Here is a 21,989-nt window from a genome sequence, read left to right on the forward strand (position 1 = left end):
TTAAGTTCTACACACATGCTCGCTTCACCTGAGCTCGATCATAATGTTTTAAGGAGCACCTGCAGACATCAATGCTGAAAATAAGATGTGATGCAATCGTCCCTGTGGTTGGTGTCATTGACAGTGTCCGTCCGGCTGAATACATTCAGTTTTCAAAAGAAAACGATGGCAGACATGTTTTTAAGAACCGATTTTAATTAATTCCACACGTCAATAACAGCTGTTAGAATATGATCATTTTAAATTTTACAGTTTTATCCTCAACAGGCATCAAATGTGTCCCCAGATCTGAATTTGGTACAGGACATAACAATCTCCACCTTAACCAGTCCTCCCAGTCCTCTGTGGCATCAGTTTCCGGTGCTGCTGCCCTCAACAGCTTCTTATTGTCTGTTTGCCTATAGGAACAACTGGAGGCGATTCAAGGCTTAATAAAATATTATTTAAATTTTATTGTCTTTTAATATGAACATATAAAAAACACAACAAACAAAACATTTACATCATGGATTGTAAGCCTCTGCCCATGCTACCTTATGCATGATTATAAGAAGAAGAGATGCCACTACAAAAAGACCAGACCCTCAGCTCTCTCCAGCCCCCAAACAACCTGCAAACTCATCTGGCTCAGTTCCACAGACGCAAACCTGCACCACCTCTCATCTTTAACCATAAGGCAAAGAAAAGTTTCCGACATCCGTTCAAATGACCTTCTGTACCTATCGACAAATGAACAAAGTCATTTTTATATGTATAGCAGTTACATACAAATACAAATTGCCTATTTCAAGACAGGTATTAGAGTTCTTTACATTGTTTTGCTTCAGAACACCTCACACAGAGGATCCGTTTCAGGGACACGCTCTGATGTATTACAGGCAAACTGCCATCAATCAATTTTGTGTGCATTATCAGAGATTTTTCATCAGTATATCGATTTTGTTACGTCAAAAGTGTCAAAAGGAGAAAAAAAATGGAAGACCAGATTTGACTCGACCTGCTTTTTCCAATCATCAACCTTATCAGGATACGCTTGCAACAGCGAGTCCCCGGATCAATGAGTAAATGTCATTTCTCTGTGCACTTGAGCGAACTGGATTCTCTGCTGATCAAACTGCAACAAAGGGATGGTGAGAGAGGGAAACACACAATGCAGAACTAATCTGAGTCACTACTTTTTCTCCCCCTCCAAGCGTTTCACAGTGGAGTAGGACCGCCGCTTACCTAGTTTCACATTTTCTGATTCCCGTACATGTGAAGAAGGAGAAAGGATCACGGGACTGTCAGGGATCCTTGATTAATACGCACTACGTGACGGCTTCAAAATAAATAAGCCACAAACTTGGGATGAAGTATCAGATGAAAGTGCAAACAGCTATAACCACACAGCAACAACCTTTCCTCAACTTCAAGCAAACGCTGACGGCCTTCCAGCAGTCAAACCTAAAAGCCTGCAAATGCAGCCTGAGGATCCTTATCTGAGGAGCAGCCATCACACACTGACAATACTCGTGCAGGTGCAGAGGAATATTAGTTGTAAGCCTACAGCATGTAGCAATTAAAGTCCAATTCTATTCCAGCAAATAGATGTGACCTTATCTACATTGAAAGGATGCCGAGGGGGATTGTTGGTTGGAGCAGCTCCACTTGTTCCAGACAGGACCATTTGTAATCCAATCAATGACTCTAAGGCTCGGTGAGGTTGCACTTATTGACACTTCATTAAGTTTCGTTGTGTCAGACATGTTGAACCCACTGCAGCAAAGTACCCCGAATGGTGCTTTGACCCAGGTTGGATTCGTTCAGAGGGAAAGAAAAGGAGTGTTCATCAACAGCACAGCCACGAGCCCGGACCAATTATAACTCAACGCTCAAACCACAGCAGAGGTGTCCTGCTTTCCGCAACTCCCATCTGTACAAAACTACGGCCAGATATCATAGAGACTCATTACAAACAACTGTTAAGAGAATGTGAAGCAATTAAATAAATATACTGCCAGAAGAAGACAAAATGTGAGGGGAAAGGATAGGACAGGACTTCTATTCTGTAACTGTCCTTTTACCACAGATTTGTTTCTGCTTCTCATTTCTCCTACTGGTAAAGAAAAAAAAAAGTCCTAAATGAAATAAAACACCTTCTCTCAGACAGGGGTCTCATCTGCTGGCCAGCTCAGCTCGCCTTGCCTTAAAACAACAGGCTCCAATCTTCACCACTCAACCAAAAAAAAAAAGAAAAGTAAAAGGCACCAAAATCTTGTAATCGTATCCTGTCAGTGATAAAACACACCTGCTTTGGCACAGCTGCCATACAGTCGTTCTGTTGAGTTATTTCCACATGCAATGCTGCTATAACACCCCGGGAAAAAAAATCCGGTTACAGCGAGATAACTGCTGTGATGTTTAGTGGCACAGTTCCACCCACAACTTTTTGCATCGCTGCCACCTCCAGTTAGCCCGGTCACCCACAAACTAACTCGCCCTTCGACAAAAAAACAAAAAAAAGAGTTGCTGCAGAGGGAACAGAGCTGCGTGGAACGATGGGATTAAAAAAAGATGCAGGAAAACAAAATCTCCAGTGTAAAATTGGCATCAGAAAGACTCGATCCTTCTGTCCTCCGCTTCTCGCTAAGCTAGTCTCTGGTCAGTCTGCTAAGTTTTTATGACTGAGGTAGGTTCTCTTTATCTAAGGACAAAATAAAAATGGAACGCATCACACATCGAGGCCAGTACTGTGTTCTGCCCTTTCGTAATTAAAAGGATAAAAGGATAAATTCCTGAAAAAACTCATTCAAGCTTTGAAGTCATTCGCTGAACAAAGAAATTAGAACACAATAAGAGAGGTTTAAATTTGCATCACACTCCAGATATCTCTGCCTTGCCCTCCCCCGAATGATCCACGCTCTTTTTTTTTTTTTTTTTTTGACCTTAAACCAAAAAACTACTGAGGATTTTCAACTCGCCTGTTCGTCACAAAAAAATCTGAGACGCAAACATTGAACGCCCACGGCTAAAAGAGCCTGTAATTCCAAGTCAAATACAAAGAGAGATGCGGTGGAAGGGAGGGAATAATCTGGAGAGAGAGGAGGAAGGATGGTGGTGTTGGTGGTGGTGGTTGTTGTGGTGGTGGTGGTGGTGGTGGTGGGGTGCTCGATCCAGTCAGTCTCTTTAGCAGAGGCGGGACGGTACAGATATTCACTGCAAGGTGACAGTTGGCCAAAAAGAGTTAGAGTTGCTTCCAGTGGTGTACAGTACAAAGAGGAATCCTAATCACCCTAGATTGAAGATTCATTACAGTGCATGTTTGAGTGTGTGTTTGTTTCGTCTGGATATAAACCAGAGCTGCTGAAATGCTCTGTCGCTCGGCCATAAGGGAGGGTTGTTGCATCTAGTGGATTACTGTGTTCCTGTCCTCGAGTTTTTAGCCCCCTGCCTGTCGGTGTGTGTGTGTCAGTCTATGAGGGGACAGAGCTGTGGGGTCAGTAGGCAGTGACCAGGTCCTTGTCATAATTGTATCGGCCCCTCTTCGGTGCAGGACTGTCAGTGCTGTCCTCAGTGTCCTCACTGTCTCCTCCTGCCCCGCCCCCTTCCTCCTCAGAGGAGGAGTCAAGAGTCAGATCTACCACTGCGCCTCCTCCCGGTGCCACAGCAGCTCCTCCCGTCACTCCTGCCATGCCCGAGGAACCGCTTCCAGATTTGCCCGTCAGGCTGGTGCTGCTGTGGGCGGGTGAATATCCGTTTGCTTCAGGAATGCCTGCAGACACAAAGGCCATTTTTGAAACTGACTGATTGATAACATCAGCAAACTAATGCATGGAAAGGAGACTCCACACGTGGAGAACAAGAGCTTCAACTGACACTTACATATATCAACAACAGGATACTCTGGTGTGTTGCTGCGTTCCCTTTCCCTGTCCCTCTCCTTATCATCTCTGATGGATCGCCAAGAGCCGTCGGTTAAGTACTCAATCTCCTCGATGTCTTCACTCGTCTCTTTCAGAATCTCAGAGAGGAGCCTGAAATACACACTGATGGTTAGAGTCGCCACACAAAACACAGTTCACACAAGAAAAGGAACAGAAAGCTCAACTAAATCTCAACTGCAGGAGCCTCACAGAGGTCTGCATGGGTTGGATTTCTTAAGTTTTGTCCTTTTAATAATAATAAACTTGATTTGTATGGCAGCTCTCATAAAAGAAATGCAGCTCAATGTGTTTTTATGGGTTTTCTTAATGACTTTGCCACCATTTTGACCATATCTCTATAATATTGAGCATTTCCATTAAGGAGCAAGAGATTATTCAAGTTGCGCTCCATGAAGAACATAAACAAAATAAGCTTGAATCCTTTGCTTTTCTTTATTATCAACTGAAAATTGCATTTATTCCACTGCCTCAAAACACCACTCCATAAATTTGACAACATTTAGCAATTAGGCTGTTGAAAGCTGAGACCCTGAGTCATCAGGTAAAGACGGGACTTTCACACAAGCTTAATTTAAGGAATGCAAATATACCTCAAAGCCAAACTGTAACACAATGCTTTCAGTCTTTGAAAGTAAGGGGAGTACCAGGGAGCGTTTGTTAGAACGTGCAGGAAACAACATGCCCAAATGGTTGAGGATGCAAATATTTTAGCATGAATTGGTTTGATAAAATGGACTGCAGGCTGGTCTGCGTTTATCCTTCAACGTTAAGAATTCACTTCTCTGTTGGTGATGAAATACCAGGCAGAAAAGAGTGTTCAAATGCAGCCGTCATCATATTTTGTACCTCTGGCCTGATAGAGTCTGACTGTAGGTGTCTTGAGAGTTACCTGCAGCAATGAGTACTGCAAAAATTACAGACAATTACATGGTTCTTGAAATTATAGCTGCGTTACATCAAGCAGAACAAAGAGCCAAAAAATAGACCAATTTTACAGGGTCAGACATTTTGGAATACAACCTGACAGCAGGTGTAGAAATACAAAACATAACCTCTACACCAATTCAAGGCAGCAGGCTGGTGCATGGTTCAACTTGTATCAAGAGTATCGACAACTGCAGCTTTAATACTTTCCCCCAAGCTGGCTTCAACGCACAGACAGTTATAATTGCACAAAGTGTAAATTTTCTGATTTTATTGAATATGGTGCTGCATAGGTGGGACGAGCCAGAGCATCTCCTTACCCATCAATGGTGAGCAGCTCAAAGGGAGCGGGCTTATCACAGACGGGGCAAGTCCATGTGGGCTTCTTCTCGTTCATCTGCAGGAAGAAGACTGCGTCGAAACACTGAAGATGGGCGCAGGTTAAAACTCGACATGGCACACCGAGCCGCATCTTCACCAACTGCGAAGCGGGAGAGGAAGAAGCATGTTAAAGTGATCGAGCTTCGCTGGGGGAAAAACATTTAAGAGACCTGCTAAAGAACAACGGAAGCAGAAAGCATGCAGGTCAGTAAAGAATGACCACTCCACCTCGAAGCGTGTCATTACATCATGAAGGCGTACTCACTGGACAGATGAGAGAAACCCGTAGGCCTGTGGTCGCAATTTCACTCTCTGGATCAAATCGTAGTTTGTCTTGGACTAGATCAAATATAGACAAAGTGTTAGACCTGTGGCAAATATCTTGTTTTTTCTTCTAACATTTGAAACCTCGACTGAGGTTTTCGAATGAAGCGCCGTCATATTCCATTACATCGCCCTAAAATAAGTCAAATCCTTGAAGAAAATCCTGAATTGAAGTGATTAACCAGATTAAACGAGTTAGCCTTTTCTTTATTGAAATCAACTTTCTTTCTCATCAGTTTCATCAACAAAAATAGTTAAATATACTTGCATGTATGTATTTACAGCTCTGATACAGCCTCTCTGTCTGCAGTCACCTCTCTGAAGTCAGCTCTATGTCCGGCCCACAGCACTATCTGATTGGTTACACGTCACAAGTACTAGCCTATCAACACTCGAGGCTACTGAATAACACAAGCGCAGACTGGAGCTGCAAAAACACCACAATCTTATCATCTATTGAATGTGGATTTAGGATTTGAATGTTAACATTATGAATGGAGCTCTGAACGATTCCCTGCTGCCCTACAAAACATCACGATGTATGTTTACAGTTAATCAGACAATATGTTGGAATATCTGTCATTAAACACACAATCCAGTCCTACCAAAACAGCATTGGCCAAAGGTTTAAGTCAATGACTTCTTGAGGCAAAATTGAAGTGATAGTGTATCAAACCAAAAAACTGCCAGTGTGTATCAGTAACACTTACTGCGTTCGCGACAGCGTTCTGCACTCTCAACGGAGCAGAGTTTGAGTTGGCTGAAGAGGTCTGCTGCAGTGAAAACCCTCACTAAATACACTGCAACAGAGTACCGCTGAAAAACACAAACATTCACAGGTTGTGAGCACTTATTTCAAAAGGCTACCAATCTAAAACAGGGCATATACACAAAGGGAACCTCAAAGCCACAGTTCAACACACAAGATGTATTACAGCCAGAGGAATCAACTCGGACCCACAATTCTCAGCTTATGTATGTTAGAAGAGGAATTAAAGGCCCTCCTGATTATATAACTCATGTAAGATATCCTCTTACGTTATATGGCCCGATTACAAAAGTCACACATCCTAACAAAACTAATTATTTCAATGAAGTCTTTGTTATAATTCCCTGAACGCAGAGAGTACATTAAAATAGTTTTAGGCTTTAGTGCAAACATGCTCTAAGCTGAACAAAATCTTAAGACTTGGATGGACTGAAAGACCCACAACCTCGTCTTGTGTGCCAACCACAAGGCTCTGGACTTGTCGTGTTTCAGTATGCTGAGCAATCGATTCTTTATTCCCATGGTCCTCATCAATCAGCAACATTTATTGGGTGTAATACACCAGCATACTTAAGTTAAAACTGCAGTATTGCGTTTAATGTAGGCTGTCGCAATCAGGACATCCCCAAAAATTTGGGGATAAACGCTATTAACGCACTTGGAAAACTGTGTACAAAAAGCTGTTGCTTATCATGTTTCCTTTCACCTTTCACGGTGCTCCCACCTAATTGGTTTACACAAGAGCTCTAAAGAAGAGGGTGGCGACAGGACTAAGAGTGTTTTCATCAGCCCTCCAGCTGCTTATCTGGATCACAACTGTGGAGACAACAGTAAAGAAGCTAATTGAAGCAGTTCAGCTCTTGGCCCTCGGGAGCTTTCTTTTTCGGTTATACCGCGCACAAGTCAGCGGGACCCTTGACACACTCAAAGATATACATGTCCCAGCTTGCACTGATGCACTCTGGAATCTCCCAGGAGCAGCTGGACAGATTTTGAGTAGAAGACATCTGTGCTGCCACGCTTGCCCTGTTGTCACCACAGCCTTGAGACAAAATATGAGCTTCAGCATCAGACTCTGACCTTGCCAAAGTTTCCCCAGGTGACGGTGACTCTGTTGGTGGCGTTTGAGAGATGCAACCAGGGAGTGATGTTTACAGGACGACAAGGACGACGGGGTTCAACACCAGGTTTATTCGAGGGGTAATAACCCTGTAAAACACACAGACAGAGACAAATGGCAAAGAATTACAGAAATTACCCAGTATATTACATAATCTGGCTGACTGATGAAAAGGGGGGACCCAGGTGATGCCACTAAGGTGGTCTTTGTAGTTTCCAATTAATACATCTGGCATTGGCCAGTTTTGGTGGTATATTACAAAAACACTGTGTTTCAATATTATCTTTTACTAAGTGATATGTCTGAACAGCAGAACTTTTTAAAAATAAATGAAAAAGATCAGACAGTTTTGTTGCCTCTCACTGTTACTACATTTGTTTTGAAGCTCAAACATCCAAGACTTGAGTCAGGTCGTCACAGAAACCTTTGCAAAAGCAAAAGCTACCAAATTCCCACCTTGGTTTAGCAACACAGATTTTTGACTGCTGTCTTTCCAGTTTGACTTTGTGACTATGCACCTCGTGAATGCAACAATGCAGCAGAGAAAACATCCCAAATGTCTAAGTTTCCCACCAGCACATGAACGCATGACACGACATCAGTTTGTGAGCCACTCAGAGACTGCCAGCTGGAGGGTTTCCTACTGAAGTCTTGCCAGTGAGTTGATGCCTTGAGGCTGGCTAACAACACTGTATCTGTACCTGGATATGATTTAGTCTTGCCTCATTTAACACCCACCTGCATTAGATTGGATAATCCATCACTAACATATACTACGACAGTAGTTTGGCTGTGACCAGTCAGTAAGACTCCCCAAACTCAAACCACCAAGTCACTGATTGTACTTGAAAACAAAGGGCTTACAATTGATACGACTGAGGAAACTATTTGTCCAGAAGGGAAGAGCAGCTCAGCTTTAGGCATGTTTGAATTCTGAAAGTGTGGCTTGTCTCAAACAAGGGAAGCAACTCACCGGCACATGACAGTAGGACTGGTTGACTTTGACAGCAATGTTGGGAGGATACTGGTCCTCCTGGACACCAATGGAGTCTGAGTAACAGATTCTGCAACAGAAAGTGGGGAGTTCAGCAATCTGTATGACTCAATGTGTATCTGTCATGTCTACTTCGATCTGACTGTTCAGATAAATGAATCAGATACTCCATTTTAAAAGCAGATTATGGGGGAAATTAAAATACTATTTGCACATGCATGGGAAAATTATTTCCCATTTTCCCTTCAAAATCAACAGCAGTGGAAAAAGACTGTGACATATGTATGAAATTTCAACAGGTATTAGAGGAAACTTACCTAAGAACCACCTGGATTGATCTCATTCCTGGACGAAGCTCACTAAAAAAGTAAAAGGTCACAATTAAAATGTACATTAGATACAGAGAGTATAAATCATACTAATGTTAACTGTACAGATCTGAGGGGAAATTTGGGATTTCATTACCTTGCATTTCTGATCTGATCTGCTTGGTTCGGTGTTAACTCAAATATGCATTGACTGTCCTGCAGTTTCTCATTGTTGTGGGCAACTGTAGATAAAACCCATCACAAAAACAGCACAGGATGCAGTTGAATTGTTAGATCAGGACAAAAACTTTCTATGAAACAAATGATTTAAATGGGATACAGAAACCTTAAACTATAAGCACTCACTTAGCTCTGTTGGTGGCAACAGTGTCTCCAAAGTTTGGTAGAAGGGCAGAGGCACCAGCTTGACCTCTGGTGCAGGTGTGGGGATTGGTTTGGAAATGCCGTTGAGGTAGTCTGCGCCCTGAGAGGTGGCAGTGGGGGAGGAGCTGAGGGATGAGTAGGCAACTGAGATGCCCTCTGGACGCCGTGCCGCAAGCCAGCCAGATGTTTTGGGGAAGCGCGATTCATAGAGCTGTCTGACGTTCTTCAGAAGCTCTGGGCTGTATTCAGTCTGCACTAGCCTCAACGCACGCCCCACCAGGTCCTGTTTCAGCCCACTTTTGCTGCGACCCATTGAGGCCAGCAGCGTTTGCAGGTCTGAGACCCGGAAACTTTTGACCATGTTCTAGAGGGACGACAAGACAAAAAAATTAAAACACAACACAGGGACGATGGAGTCTTTAAACAGGGGAGGTTTGCGTGTCGAAGGGCCAAGTCCCAATCCAAGGCGTATTGATACTTGATTGAAATGCAAAGCCATTGACTACCACAGTGCCAATGGCTTTGGATTTATTTCAGAATTTAGAATATTTCATTCATTCCTCAACCGTTGAAGCTTTTTTTAAAGAAAAGTATTCACATTCTGATTTTCTAAGGCATCACCGACTGTGAGGAAAAACACCCGTGTGACCCAAGGAGGAAAACACATTCCAGTATACGTTTAAATCCTAAAAAAGCTGTTTGGAAAGAAAAAACAAAAACTGCCTAAATGAATCCAACAATTCAGTTCCTTGTCTAAACACACCTCCTAAGTTTGCCTGTAACAGGATACACTCAATTATCTACAATTTACATGCAGCATTTAACATGACATTGCAGATTGCAGTGCCTTAAACTGTTTGATTCCTGCTAAAATTAGCTTCTATCCTCAGTCACTTTAATCCCACAGAGGCGTGAACCTGCCTCGTAATTAGCCGGGTATGGTGAGAAGTCAAACTGCTCTTCATTCTGACCGCTTGCATTCTGATCTAATCGTTTTCCTCATTCCATTTTTAAACAAACTGTGGTACCATTAAACAAACTTTACAAACCTAATTTGTTATGTGCACACTACAGGGCCATGTAAGGTACACAAACTAAACACAGTCCAAGCTGTCAGAGTGTTGTTTGTTTGATTTAATGATTTTTTTTCTTTTTTCTTTTCTTTTCTTTTCTTTTCTTTTTTTAACACAAAACTAAACTAATATGTGGTAAAAGCTACAGTACAATTTTGAATCTTTATTCAAAAAGTGTCCGGTATAGTTGCCTTGTGTCGTGTTTATATGTATACCAAGGTCTGTTTAGAGTCCCATGAGGTTAAAAACACCTAAATGTCCCTTTACCGATGGGCAGCACGTCCATAAATCAGCTCCCGAGATTTCACTCTTTATTGATATTGACATTCAAATTCTGAGCGGAAGACAAACCATAACAACCACATTTGTTTACTCTTTGAATACACTGAATTCAACTGTGGTCAGTGCAATCGAATGCTAAGTTAGTATTTAATGTCCATGGGTCAAACGTACTACATAATAAGTCCACTTTCCGATTAGCTGGAGTAATCTTGTACACAACACAAGAAAAATACTGTCGCTGGAATCGGTCCTCGCACGACATAAGACATAAGACAAAACATACTCCCTGCATGAGGATGTTTACTTAACATGCCGCAGCAACATAGAGAGTAAGGTTATGCGAGTTTGACTGTGGGGGAAAGCACGAAATAATGTTGGAAAAACCTGTACCGACTAGCATGCTTTAGCTTTGTCTGACATGGTGGAGTTTGGACATCAGTCGCACAACTGTTTTGTGTCCAACACACATAATGTCCATTGGGTTTCTGGTGGACGTGCTGTGCAAAAATGCAGCTATTAAATCAGAACGATGCAGCTGCTTCAGCCAAACTTCAACGTTAGAAATGTAAGTTAGCCTGCGCTAATCGGCTGGCTAGCTTCTCCACAGACTGGGCTGTCGGTACTCAATCATGGCAACTAGATATTTTGACAGGTGCACAGCTCCATAAACTAACGTTAACCGGCCAACTACAAACAAAGGTCTTTATAAGCCAAATAACGTTAAATAGCAAAGCGCCGGGAAGCATGCTAAGAGCAAACCTCAAGTGTTTTTATGGTCTCATCATTCATTTTCTGTGTCTTCCTTTAGAGCCAGCGTGATGCTAGCTAAACCAACGCACTTGCCTGGTTAGGTTAACATTACCTAGCAGGCTAGCTACGTTAGCTGCACAGGCTAGTTCGTTTCGTCGTGAATGTAATACGGCACGTTTGAAAGAGTACAAACTCTTCACATATTGATACAAAGCCCCCAGTTTCCCCACGACCGGGCTGAGTTTGAAATCATACTCCCGCGGCCATCTCCTATCAAACCAAAGGTAGCCAAGCTCTACTTGCCATCGCTTCCACCAGTTCGGCCGCCATCTTCGTGCAGCAGTACCGCGAGAGTCGGAGACGACGGCTAGTCTTTCACCAATGAAACACAGAGCCTGCTTTGATAGACGTTTACCCGCAGCCAATCACAGCCCACTTTTAACCAAAGCCCAAAGCGCTACTTGTGAAATAGGCGAGACCACCTTGATTTAAAGTTACAGTGCAACTTTTTAAAAACACTAAGACACAGGTCGCATTTCCAAAATAGGCCTCAGTATCCACAAATGATGCCACGTGTGAAAGTATTTTGATACCCATGATGTTTCGGTTTTATAGTATTGAGATATTGTGAACGTGTGTCTTAGAAATGGTTTAAATTCAACGTGGACGTAAAGCATGGGGTGTCAATTGGACCGGGTCGCATGGTCCGTTCTTTTCCCGTCCGAGCAAAATAATCCGTGTCAGGTTCTGCGTCCAACCGTGAGATGTGGAGTTAATGCTTTGTCTGAGGTATGCTCATAATTCAATTAAAATGACTAATTAACGAAATACGCGTACACGTCAAAGTATCACTGAGACACTGTCCAAAACACAAATACCACGTTGTGTCTCATTTATCGTAGCAAATTGGAAATAAGTATGCAAAGGACACATTTCCACTCCCTGTGGTGATCCAGCCCTGCTTTTCCAAAAGCTCCTCATATGTGGCAAAGAAGAGAGCCTCATGGAAACACAAAAATCAATGAAGGAATAACAGTATCATGTAATAACATGGTGTATTTTGTTTTGGCTTCACTTGGATGTAAAACGTCAATAAAACAATGCTGTGCATTGAAAGGGGCAGCTGGCTTTGCCACTATGCTGCTCAATTTAAAATGATGTCTGTGATTCTAATCTAATAATAAAATACATGGGAAACATATGATTCAGATATTTTCATGCATTTGTCTAACTGTAGTTGACAAATGCAGAACCAAAATATAGCATCTATGTGTTCTACAATGCAGTTCAGCCCACTGTTTTTGCAGTTCTAATATTGTTTTATTTAATAGAACAACAGCCTGCATATAAATTCAGTATAGCTAGTGACAATACAAAAGCTTGCTGCTATAAAATGCAGTATAGTGCTCTCTTGTGTATGCATGACATGTTCTATTATTTAAACAGAAGAGGGCAACATGGTCCATGATTTGACCTGACTCTCATTTAATTCACCCCCTCACTAAAACTGACAGAACAAAGCAGATTGCCCCAGATACCACACTGTTACTGGACTAATGTGATGACGGCTGAGGTAAAATGGCATAGGCCAATATTTATCTCATATGGTGGGAGCGGGGCATGTTCATCGGCATAAACTCATGCACACAGACACTGTTTAAACTAGATCTTTATTTGTTTCAGATATTTTAAGGTTAGAAACATGGAAATGATGGATAGTGATCATTTTCCATTTGCTGTATCACTGCAACCGTGTAAATGGCATCTTGGATTTAAATACTTTTCACTCTGAAAGTGTGACAGATTCACTGAAGCGCAGGAAGGAGCAGATACAGAACACATGTGCAATGTGGTGTGCAAATGTTTTATGTGACTTTGATCTGCAAATGTTTGGCACATGGGAATTTGAGTCATTAAATAACCTTTAGTTTTTAAAGATGGAGTGCTTCAGTAAACCTCAAAATTGGCAAAAAGAAAAAAATAAAACACTGAACAACCTTAGCTTTGTTTTCAATGTAAAAACTCAGTTCACAGTACAAATCTTAATTATTGAAATTCAAAGATAAAATCCACAATTCATGTCAATATTCAGAAGTGAAATTCACAAGAGTGTGATGTGTAGATATTTGACCTGTGTATAACATAAACAAGTCCTCTGTTTTTTAGCTAAAACCATAGAAATATATCTGCAACATCAAATTATTGTTGACACTAAAACATCATCACAATAAAAGCATGAATTATAAAATCTAGTACAGTTTAATTAAACACACAGACAGACTCAGTATTAGAGGAGAGCACTATACAATAACCATTTGCCGAAATGGAGGGAAATTTGTTAAAATAAATAAATAAATTAGCCAGCAAAATGTTCATTACACACTTAAAAAGAACAATATAATGCAGTACAGCGTAGCAGAGCAGAAGTATTTCAGATTTAATCTCTGAGACGGATCTTAAACAATTGCTGGACTCACAAGCTGGAAAAACTGCAACCCTTGTATTAGTATAGGGTTTTATATATGGAAAATATTTAAGCATTTCCAATGGCTAATAACAAATAAGTGCTTTTGTTATAATAGTTGTGAAGAATTTCACAGCTCATGTCGACAACAGGCAGTGAATTCCTTTGAATTTTTCAGTCATGTGCTTCACTGTGTGGCTACCTTGAGATTATCAATGTCTACACAGTACATTTCTGAAAAAAGAGACTCCGCTGAATGTGTTTTGACTTCAAAACACTGAATTTGATCTATTAATTACTGCTCTTTGGTAACTGAAGTAATTCTTAGCATGGACAACAGGATAACACTGGCTTCTGAAAGGCCTTTGATTCTACAGCATCCATCCTCTGAACACCACGTCCGACTAAATCTTGAGTGTTTAATCTCCCGTAATTACAAAGATTTGCTGAGGTTAATAAAAATAATCCGCCTCAATTGAGACCCCCTACCTGGACCTCCCCTGTGCCTTCTTTGCCCCTTTCTGTGAGGGATAAATTCACAGTCACATAAATAGAGTCACCTTCACAAACCTGAAGCACAACCCTTCGATTCAGGAGCAAAAGGCTGTTGGATACTGAGAAAGTACCTTGTTTTGTCAGGTTTATCAGACAGGCAGAAACATTTAATTACAATTAGCTGTTAAACAAAGGAGCCGTATTTAGTCTTAACGACTGACGTCATTTCCACAGGTTGAGATTGTGTCGCTCGTGAGCGCATCAAGGTTAACGACAGTTGAGAGGCTCATCTTTGCCTCTGATCTTGTCAACAGTAAGACTTCGGCGAAAGAAGGAAGGCGTTCAGTTTATGAAGGGTCCTGCAGAAAATAGCCATGCTGTGAAATTCAGACACACAACTCTGAGAAGACTCTTGGAAGAGACACTTTTTATTTATCACCTTGTACTTATTCAACCTCCAGTTTGGAACCAATTAAACTTCTGTAATGAGTCTGAGATATCTGAACTCAGAGATGACAATGGACGACAGAAGCAGTCGCACCGGCAGCAGAGAAAGGCTTGGACTCAGCTTCACTATTGACTACCTTCTGTTCAATAAAGGAGTCAAAGGTTCTAAAGAAGAAGCGACAGGAAGTCGTACAGCAGAGCAGACAGCGAACAACATGCTAAATCATCAGAATCCTTCCCCCCAAGAGGTGGGGATTCGCTCTGAGATACAGGAGACGCGGCTACAGAGGTCAGAGGCAGAGACTGAAGAAAGGAAAGTCAAAGAAGAGGAGGGGGATGCAGAGCAACAAGAGGAGGGGGAGGAGGAAGTGACCACCACCACGTCTACCAGCAGCAGTCCAGGGAAGTCTGCGGAAAAACCCAACCAGTCGTACATCGCGCTCATCTCCAAGGCAATCCTGGCGTCAGAGCAGAAGAAGCTGCTGCTATGTGACATCTACCAGTGGATCATGGACCACTACCCCTACTTCAAGAGCAAGGTACGTTCACGTTGGGTTCCTGGTGTTATTCTATTTGCCTGGCAGCATCACACGTGGCATTGTAGGAAGGCAGTAGCTGTAGTTATGGAGGAACGTCATATGATGTGAAGTAAAAGCTCCCATGCGGAGGATCTCACTCTGTGGGACTACTTCCAAGTGAATCGTGCTGTATTACTTTGTGAACTCGTCACAGCTACTGGTGAGACGATCACGAGACGATCTTCGCCGTGTTTCGCTCAGTCGCTGAAAAATAATGTGGTAGCCATTTTTACGAGTGAGGCGACCTACTTGGCTCAGGTAATCTGTCTGAGTGGTTAGGCAATTAGGTGCTCGCGGGGACACTAGATGATCTTCTTGTTGGCGAATTCACAAATAAAGTAATCCTGTTGCTAGGTTGCAAACCGCCTCTGCCTTTACCAGGTGCAACAACAGATTGGACGTAGGCTAGTGGATTAAAGTTGATCACTGGTTTGACGTGCTAGAAAGGTAACTCAGGGTGTTGTGTCTTACAGCGATCATATAAAGTCTTGACACGCTATCGCGCATCCTGCCAACAACAGGACAAGGTGACATCCTGAGGAGGATCAGTGATACTTAGCAGCCACCTATGTTCATTTTCAATCAGGGACCATTGTTTAACTCCTGCTTAAGTTTCCAGGTTTTGACCACATTTCTTGACTTGTTCCAACAGGATAAAAACTGGCGGAACAGCGTGCGTCACAACTTGTCCCTGAACGATTGCTTCATCAAAGCAGGCCGCAGCGACAACGGTAAAGGCCACTTCTGGGCGATTCACCCCTCAAACTACCAGGACTTTTCTAACGGGGACTACCACTGCCGCAGGGCGCGCCGCAGGGTACGCAGGGTGGCAGGACAGCTCCCCCTTTCCTCCCTGAGCTCCCCCTACCACCCTGCCTTCGCCCGGCCCCACAGGACGACCTGTTGGTGCTGTCCTCAAGTCCAAACGCTCCCTCTGCCTGCCTTGGCACCAAGACTCTACTGGCCCTGGTCCAGTGTGCAGCCTCAGGTGGGGTTCCACCCGGGCCTGCGTGCCTCTGCACCCTGAGAGCGAATCATTTGTATTTTTGAAGTATTCCGTCTTATTTATTAATGAATACGTCATTAGGTGATTTTAAAATGGAAGCGGACATTCTTACATTGTACTCTGCAAACTGAAGGCGACGTGATTTTAGGGTTGTTCAATGATCAAATGAAATGTATGAATCATATGAAGCTGCACTTCTTTCATCTGTGTTCTGAATGTTTTTAGAAAACCAAAAACATAATGCTTTGTTGTAATCTCATTAAATCATTATGAATTCGACACCTTGTGATGTTTGTAATCAGCTGCCTCAGTTGTGTGTGTGTGTGTGTGTGTGTGTGTGTGTGTGTGTGTGTGTGTGTGTGTGTGTGTGTGTGTGTGCGCACTTGTCTGTGCGTGCATTGTACTAAAAGTGAGCCCAATGCTAAAATACCACCCGGTGTTAGATGCTAATTAGTCAAAGCAGTCGGGATGCAAAATCTTCTGCCTTAAGAGACTAAAATCGGGCTTTCCAAAGCCGACTCCCAAGGATATGAGGCCGGATAATCTGAGCAATCCCAAATAGTTTCAAGAAATGGGAAGCTTATCACACAGTGTAATCCGTAACCGCTGCTGCAGAAAGAGAGGGACCACGGGAGGTCAGGGATGAAGGAGGCAGAGGAAAGGGAAGGAGGCAGGGAGAGAGGGAGGGGAGAGAGGGAGGGAGGGAGGGAGGGAGGGAGGGAGGGAGCGCTGATTTATTGGAGAGGTGGGTGGGCTTTTTTAGGGACTCTGAAGCATCGGTCAGGGCAGAAACACACAGCAGCTGAAATAATGAAAGAAACAGAAGTTTACTTTGAGCACAGTCCATATCTTATTGTCAGTGTGTGTGATTGTTTTCCAAATATCAAAAGCCACACAACATGAAGGGACTCCCTAAAAATGATCTCTAAAGCAGGAACACTTCGGTGATGAGATGACTCCAAAATATTGCCATAATAAGGATCAAGTCAATTTTCACCTGTCCGGCTCTCGCATCAATAGTGAAATTCCTCTCTGACTTGCAAAGGTTGGCATTTACATCCACAGTGCTCCAGCCTAAGAGGATTAGGTCATACATTGACTTTTCTGAAGTTTGTTTGTCTCAGCTCATGTGGGCTTCTTATTTGCAAATTATTGAATATTTGAATGAGGCAATATTTGACATGAAATTAGATTCTGAACAGACTATAATATGTCAGAGGGATAAAGCTTGAGAGAGAGCGCGCATGTTATTCACAGCGGTTATTTTCTGATGATGCTCATTAGAACAATGACAAATCCATCTAATTAATTTTTGTTCACCAAATCTTCCTATTCAATGTCAGCAGCTAATTGGAGACCTAATTTGCTTAATTCCCATGAATTGCTCTCTGCATCAAATCCTCTTCAATTCACCAGCTTTAAGGCTTTAATTTGGTTGCATATGTTTGCTGTACACACACACACACACACACACACACACACACACCCACACACACAGAGGCAGACAAACACACCGACGTGCAAGAGTTTACATTTCACACACATTCAGCTCCTAAAACACTTGCAGAAACACATTGTTTCTATTCACGTAATTGTTCAAATAACAAAATTAGTGTGAAGCTTGTTGCTTTTTTCTATAAATCTGAAATAAATACATTGGATCCTGAAATTGAGCGATTTTTAATCATGTTTTTCATGTCAGACATAAGCAAAAACTGTAAAAAATATCACTAATGTCCAAGAAACAAAATTATAATTAACTACCTTTCTAGGATAATGAGATTGAGGTCATGAGCTGTGTGTGTGTGTGTGTGTGTGTGTGTGTGTGTTCATATGTGCATTTTGTTAATCTAATGAGATGGGCGGAGGGGTGCGGGGGGGCCGTAGATTAAAGCACAAAGATTTGTTCCTGATTAGCAGAGAGTGAGGTAAGAAGATCAGTCCCGCCGAGATGGCGATGAAACATTATGGCCGTGCTTTAATACAGCAGCATTCCAAAGCTGGATCCCCTGAGCTGACATGTATCCCGTTGATTGATTAGACTGGAGACTCAACACACACAGTTCACACAATGTAGGATGAAGCTTGAACAAATTTAACCCACAGGTTTTTTTTTTCTTTAATTGAATTAAGTGAATAGTTTACAGTAATTGTTGTCTTCAAGACTTTCATTAGATTCATAAGACATTCATTCATTCATTCATTCATTCAATCACTCTGGGTACAGCTTGTTACACAAATCTCTTGATGAAGGCCAAATAAAATAAAGTTTAAATTGCAGCTTTTATTCCCTAAAATTAGCCAACCATGTCAGATTTGATATATGGATTTTTTTTTTGCATGGTCTAATATTAAGAAGACATGTCTCCAAACACACTTTAAACTCTAAACTAATAAACGATCTTTGAGTATTGTCAGTTTTTAGGGTCTTACTGCTGTTCGACTGTTTTTAGACGTAGAAACTGCAACAATTCAAGTCTTCAGCTCAAACCCTGATTGATTTTTGGTTTGTGGCGCAGCACGAATTTGTGTGTATTCTGTTCTTTAATTTTTATTTAGTTTGATGCTGCACTATATTTTAGCAATAGGTTGTAAAAAAGAGGAAGAAAAGCATTACGTCCTGTCTGTAAGCTATTATTAAAAAATAACAACAAGCTTGATAATAATAATAATAAAAAAAACATATGGATCCAGATGAATAAAAAAGAACATCCTAAAATTAGCAGTCAAATGTAATTAATGCTTAAAAATCTTAATATTTGAATAAAACACCTCCTGTTCACTTGACTTCTTTCACTGAATTATTTGCCCTTTTTTCCACAGAAATGCTCATCATGGTGCCACAACTGAACGCATGAATAGAATAACTCTCAATAGGCCCAAAGCCTGGAGGAGTCGAAATTGCAAGTCTATTAGAAAGCGTGATTGCATAGAAGTAAGTAGTATTTAAGGCTTAGGAAGCGCTATAGTTGAACCAAAACCAGCTGCTATTTTCTGGTTGTGTCCCACCATGAACAATAGCCCGGCGTTACCTCGGCTTCAAAGGCTCCATAATAGTCAATCGATCAGAATGCGAGGCGCTATTCTGCAGATTACTGTTAACAATAATTTGCCTCCTAGTGCACCGTTGCCATCTTTGAAGCAATGTTTTATTGCCTTTTTTTTTTTTTTTTTTTTTCATCTGCATCTGTCATCCCCGAGGTCCACTGTTTGATCTCTCCCCACCAGTGCCTGCCTCCCCGGGGTCGCGTTGACCTGTTGATTGGCAGCTGCGATCAGACATATGGTGGGACGAGGCATCGACCGCAGCTCCCCGGAGACAAAAGCAGACTAGTGGGGTTTTTTTCCCCCCTCTTTCACCGCGCCGAGGAGCCGAGGAGCCGAGGAGCCGAGCAGCAGCGCCGAGGAAGAGGTCCGGTCTGACCACTAGATGACGCAAGGTGCAAGCGAATATTTCCAGCACTGTTTCGACCATCTAACATAAGTGGATGTGCCAAAGGTTTTTTCTCCCCTTTTTTTATTCAACACATCCTCATTTTCAGCTATTCCTTTTGAAAATAAGACGTGTAGCACATTGCAGCGCGCTAATTAAGCACTGCATTATTTATCCTTAATGTGGGTTAGTCTACATTTGAAATGACCATGTTCCCCAGAATTATTCTTCATTAACACGAAGACTTTAGAAGAAAGTATTATTCTTTTTCCCCTCTCTGGTGACACTTTGACCCCTATAATGGAGCAGAATGGCGGGGTTGTGCAGCCATCTTTGCAGATGAAATATGGCCTCTGTGGCAGGCCAAATAATTCATGTGGATGTGGCAAACCCGCGTTCATGCCAGGCTTCTGTGCATTTTGCCCAGATGTGTGTTAGCTCACTGGAAACCAGTTGGGGGTAGCCTGAATCCCAGTGGAAAAGAAGAACACAGTTGTGATGCTCAACCCGGTGTGTGCGTGTGTGTTTCTGTGGGCATGATTTCAGCATACAGAATGCAAAACACCCCCATCTCTCCTCCTATAGTGAGCAGAGCGTTGCCATGGCAATGCATCCCTGGCCAGGGTCTTGCAGTGATCCGCACTGACCCTGGTTTGTGACCTCTGACATTTAGGCCACGGCCAGGGTCAAAAGGTCAGCAATGGCCGGAGGGCAACAAGAGCACTTTCATGATTGGCACTCGGACGTGCTCGCTGCCCCCTTCATCTGCAGCGCTCACCTCCCTCCCAGTTTGCACCTCTCATTTGCATTTGAGCGAAGACCATCAGCTGCAGGAGACTCGTCCCGCTGTTTTGCATCGCACCTCAGCAGGTAGCCATGCTCACAGCGATGCAAGGCTCAATATTTCATCATTTACATGCAATGCTGCTTCAGTTTGGTGATGATAAAATGCAATCTCCAGCTGACCAACATCCTGTATCATGATGGTTATGATAGCAGTAATGATCATCAGTATTCCCATGGCCCCTGCAATCCACTGTATGTGAGGATATTTATAGTTCTTCATGTTAAGTATGTGTGTGTGCATGTTTGTTCATTTCTTGGGGGGGCAATGCACCACATCGTGATTCTTCTCATGGGGAATAATTACAGAATCGTGGGTACTAAAAGTCATGTGACCCTAGCCTTCTGCTCCCAAATAATTTATCCCCCCGGCTGATAGCTCGTCAATATCAATTTATTAATTCAACAGTTCTGGACTGATAAAAGGTAGTGCGCACAGTTAGCCTGCTGAAATGGGGAATAAGGATGAATTTTACAGTGCAGTGGTGTGAGGGGAGGAAAGAGGGAGAGACTGGAGGACAAAGCGAGGGGGAAAAACGGCGCAGGAATGATCAATGGCAACACAGAGGAGAGAGATGCATATTCGCCGTGCAAAAATGGGCCACCATCGCTCATATTCCAAGGCTATTGAAAGAAAGTTATGAAAATTAATACACTTATTATCACCATATTAAAAATTAAGATTGAAGACAGCACACCCGTTGCATTGATATTCAAATGTCTCCAATATATTGACCAGCACAGCCCAGTTTTTCTTCGGGGTGAGCCTCTGCGACAATCCATGAGGAGAAAACATGTTTTACAAGCGGAGCTTCTGACAATTTTATTTAGCAACACAACGAAAGACACTTTTGTCTTAGCGTGCGAGCAAGAATGGTCAGAGGCGTTATATAAAATGATCATTTCCTGGAAGATGCATCTCCCAAAACAAAGATACTCCAGAAAAACACACATATGTGACCTCTTACATGTGACCCCTCTTGACCTCCCAGCACTTCCTTTGCATCCTGATTTTTTAAAAAGGGTAATGAATATACATAAAGCACAGCACATATATCATCCGGTCTCCACCACAAAACAGTCAACCTGGAGCCTAACCTATTCCCAGAGCCATTACATAATATCCCTGAAGGAGGCTAAAAGGTATTTTAACAAGACCCACTGCTCTATGACCTTTGACCTCTTCTCAGTTGACCCACAGCTCCTGACCCCACTTACACTAGCCAGTGACAGTGGTGGACACGGATCCCATACACCTCCTGGCGTGAGAAGACAAAGAGGGAGAGATTCATTTACAAACTGATGCATGTGAGGATTCAGCATTTCCTGTCAGGCGCTGACAGATTTATTCAGTTTGTTGATCTATCATTCTCTCTGTATTTTTTTCACGCTTTCATCCATCCAGAAACGTCAGGGAAGGAATCCAAACAACGACTAAATCCGCTCAGATCTATCTTGTTCTGTATGTCGGCGCATTATATAATCCTTTCT

The 21,989-nt window shown here is 42.5% G+C and overlaps 2 protein-coding genes across 3 annotated transcripts; one reads left to right on the forward strand and one right to left on the reverse strand.

The window, feature by feature from the left end:
- Positions 1-177: 177 nt before the first annotated feature.
- On the reverse strand, positions 178-11,582 carry pias4a (protein inhibitor of activated STAT, 4a). 2 transcript variants are annotated; one of them, XM_070960894.1, is made up of 11 exons: positions 11,536-11,582; positions 9,110-9,491; positions 8,901-8,985; positions 8,753-8,794; positions 8,415-8,505; positions 7,402-7,530; positions 6,263-6,368; positions 5,494-5,567; positions 5,168-5,328; positions 3,862-4,013; positions 178-3,751 (listed from the first exon to the last, which is right to left on the reverse strand). In XM_070960894.1, exons 1-11 carry the CDS (start codon positions 11,560-11,562, stop codon positions 3,477-3,479), a joined length of 1,524 nt encoding a protein of 507 aa, XP_070816995.1. In that variant the 5' UTR covers positions 11,563-11,582; the 3' UTR covers positions 178-3,476. The 2 variants fall into 2 exon arrangements, with proteins under 2 accessions (XP_070816995.1, XP_070816994.1); XM_070960893.1 differs by lacking the exon at positions 11,536-11,582 and adding an exon at positions 11,242-11,348 and having other exon boundaries at positions 2,922-3,751.
- A 3,068-nt stretch (positions 11,583-14,650) lies between these two features.
- On the forward strand, positions 14,651-16,417 carry foxq2 (forkhead box Q2). Its single transcript, XM_070961688.1, has 2 exons — positions 14,651-15,177; positions 15,869-16,417. Exons 1-2 carry the CDS (start codon positions 14,677-14,679, stop codon positions 16,241-16,243), a joined length of 876 nt encoding a protein of 291 aa, XP_070817789.1. The 5' UTR covers positions 14,651-14,676; the 3' UTR covers positions 16,244-16,417.
- The last annotated feature ends 5,572 nt before the right edge of the window (positions 16,418-21,989 follow it).

This window comes from Chaetodon trifascialis, chromosome 4 (assembly GCF_039877785.1).
Source record: "Chaetodon trifascialis isolate fChaTrf1 chromosome 4, fChaTrf1.hap1, whole genome shotgun sequence".
NCBI lineage: Eukaryota > Metazoa > Chordata > Actinopteri > Chaetodontiformes > Chaetodontidae > Chaetodon > Chaetodon trifascialis.

Coding starts and splice junctions, on each gene's coding strand:
- pias4a (XM_070960893.1), bottom strand. CDS start 11,271: ATGAATGATGAGACCATAAAAACACTTGAG. Junction 5,568..6,262: donor AGAACGCTGTCGCGAACGCA/GTAAGTGTTACT, acceptor TATTTGATCTAG/TCCAAGACAAACTACGATTT. Junction 5,329..5,493: donor GGGTTTCTCTCATCTGTCCA/GTGAGTACGCCT, acceptor CCCGCTTCGCAG/TTGGTGAAGATGCGGCTCGG.
- foxq2 (XM_070961688.1), top strand. CDS start 14,677: ATGAGTCTGAGATATCTGAACTCAGAGATGACAATGGACGACAGAAGC. Junction 15,178..15,868: donor ACCCCTACTTCAAGAGCAAG/GTACGTTCACGT, acceptor TTGTTCCAACAG/GATAAAAACTGGCGGAACAG.